The sequence below is a fragment of the Monoraphidium neglectum genome (assembly GCF_000611645.1).
Source record: "Monoraphidium neglectum strain SAG 48.87 unplaced genomic scaffold scaffold06465, whole genome shotgun sequence".
Classification (NCBI taxonomy): domain Eukaryota; kingdom Viridiplantae; phylum Chlorophyta; class Chlorophyceae; order Sphaeropleales; family Selenastraceae; genus Monoraphidium; species Monoraphidium neglectum.
This window is the reverse complement of record NW_014007176.1, coordinates 1-2,218: the sequence shown is the minus strand read 5'-3', so window position 1 is coordinate 2,218 and position 2,218 is coordinate 1. Positions and strand designations below refer to the sequence as shown.

General features: G+C 67.9%; 2 protein-coding genes across 2 annotated transcripts; one reads left to right on the top strand and one right to left on the bottom strand.

Moving 5' to 3' along the window:
- Positions 1-180: 180 nt before the first annotated feature.
- MNEG_16522 (hypothetical protein) lies at positions 181-525 on the bottom strand (the record flags this gene model as incomplete). The annotated part of the gene is made up of 1 exon (XM_014035009.1): positions 181-525. A coding segment is annotated over one exon (345 nt), but the record flags the coding sequence as incomplete, so codon positions are not given.
- Positions 526-923: 398 nt separating this feature from the next.
- On the top strand, positions 924-2,146 carry MNEG_16521 (Thylakoid lumenal protein; the record flags this gene model as incomplete). The annotated part of the gene is made up of 4 exons (XM_014035008.1): positions 924-1,163; positions 1,374-1,390; positions 1,614-1,741; positions 2,067-2,146. 4 exons carry the CDS (start codon positions 924-926, stop codon positions 2,144-2,146), a joined length of 465 nt encoding a protein of 154 aa, XP_013890462.1.
- Positions 2,147-2,218: the final 72 nt, after the last annotated feature.

The window sequence follows — 2,218 nt, the reverse complement described above, 5'->3', positions numbered from 1 at the left end:
GCCCGCGGCCGCGGGCGGTGCGCCGGGCGCGGCTTGAGCGGGCGCGGGGCTTGTGCCGCCGGGCGGCTGGGGGAGGGCGCTGGGCGCATGCCCGCCTGGCGTGGCTGGGTTGGCTAGGTTTGCGGGTGGGGCCGGCTGCACTGCACCACTTGATCGCATGGGTGTGCCCGCATCCAGCACCGCCCAGCCCAGGGGCCCCGGGCCCGACGGCTTGGCTTTCTTTGGTTTCCGTGTCAGCATGGGCGCGGCCGAGGCCGCGACTGCTCTGGCGGGCTCCGCCGCAGGCTGGGGGGCAGGCCCGGCCAAGTCGGGTGCGGGCGCCGCCGAAACCGGGGCCAGGGCCTTGGCCGCCGCCGAGATGCCTGTGGCGGGCGCATCGATGTTGTCACGACCCAGCCGCTGGTCTTGCTGCCGCCGTATCTCCACTGGCGCAGCCCCCCCGGATGCGTCTAGCGCAGGAGCGGCGAGCACCGGGGGCAGCGTCGACGGCACGTCCGACTGCGCGGCTGATGCGGCCGGCACCATGGCTGCCCCAGCCTTGCTTGCAGCATGAGCATGGTCGCCACCTGCAGAACCCCCTCCAAAGCAGGAGAGCGTGGACCCCATTGTTCCCAGTGGTCCTCCTCCCTCAGGTGGGGTCCATCGGGGTCATGCTGATGAGACGCCTTCGATAGAACAAAACGCTGAAATTAATGCAGTCGCGTGCAGACGCGTCGCGACCCTCACTACTGTGGCGAACAATCAAAAGTAGTAACCCGAGATCGCGTCTCGCGGCCGCTACCGACTCAAAGATGGTGTTCCAGCGTTGCATCTGAGCACATTTACGAGAAATATAAAGATTTCCAACGTCACCGTTCAGCGTCAACCCCTATATACTGGTCGTCCAGCTCATCCACACACACGCCCGCGCCCCATTCGCCAATATGGCCCCTTACATGCACCTCAACCAGAAGTCTCTCGCCTCTCGCAGCAACCGCAGTGGCTGCGGGCCGGCCGCTCGCCGGGCTGCTGCTGTGGTGCCGCCCTCGGCCACAAGCCGCCCCAGCCACGAGCAGCTGGTTCAGAACCTGCAGCGCGCCGGCCTCGCTGCCCTTGCCAGCGTGCTGGTCGCCGTGGCGCCACCCTCGGCCATGGCCGACCTGAACCGTTTTGAGGCCGACGCGGTGCGCTGGGCGGCGGGCGGGCTGACGGCGGCGCGACGGGCGCCAGGGCCGTGGGTCAATGGGAGCCGCGAACGCAAGCTGTGGGCGCCGATCAGGGCTCTGTGTCGCAGGAGACTTATAGATCGCCCACGTGCAGCAGCACCATGTGCCGACGCCCCGCCCTGCTGACGGAGCCGCGCAACCCGCAACCCCCTGCCGTGCGCCGCGCAGGGCGGCGAGTTTGGCAGGTGGGGCCGGCAGCCACGCACCCACCCGGGCCGGCGCGCGTCCTGCTGCCCCCTGCTGCCTTCTACTGCATCCAACCTGTCTTTCCGGCCATCTAGCTCCATGCCGCCCTCCCTCCCCCTCTCCCTGGTCTCAAGCTTCACTGCTGATTCGCTTTCAAGGCTGGGTCACATGTCACAACCGCCAAACCTTCTCAACCCCATCCATCCCTTTTGGGTTCCATAGGGGCTCTGCCGGCCAGTATGGCGAGGCTGACCTGCAGGGCAAGGACTTCAGCGGTCAGGACCTGCGGCGCTCCAACTTCACAAGCGCAGACTGCCGCAAAGCCAACTTCAGCGGCGCGAAGCTGCAGGGTGGGCAGGGTGCCTGCTGCGGGTGGCGGGCGCTCGCCGGCGGTTGCGGCGCTGCATCTGAGGGTCGCTCTGTGGGCTGCGCTTGGCGCGCGAGCCGGGGGCCCACAGCAGAGCGTCAAGTTTCCTGGCTGCCGTCCCCGCCGGCTGGGCGCGCCTCGCGCAGAGTCGCAAGCGCGCACTGGGGCCACGCAAAGCAGCCGAGGTCCCAGTTGCATCGGCACATTCCCACCCGTCCACCGCATGCACGCACACACACACACACACACACACACACACACACACAATCACACAAACACACACACAATCTCTCTTTGTCGCCCCCCAGGGGCGTACTTCATGAAGGCTGTCGCGTTCCGCACCAACTTTGAGGGCGCCAACCTGTCAGACGTGCTGATGGACCGGTGAGGGCGGTGACAGGGGGCGGCCGGGCGGTGACATGGGGTGGGAGGGCAGTGACAGGGGGCGGTTGGGCGGTGA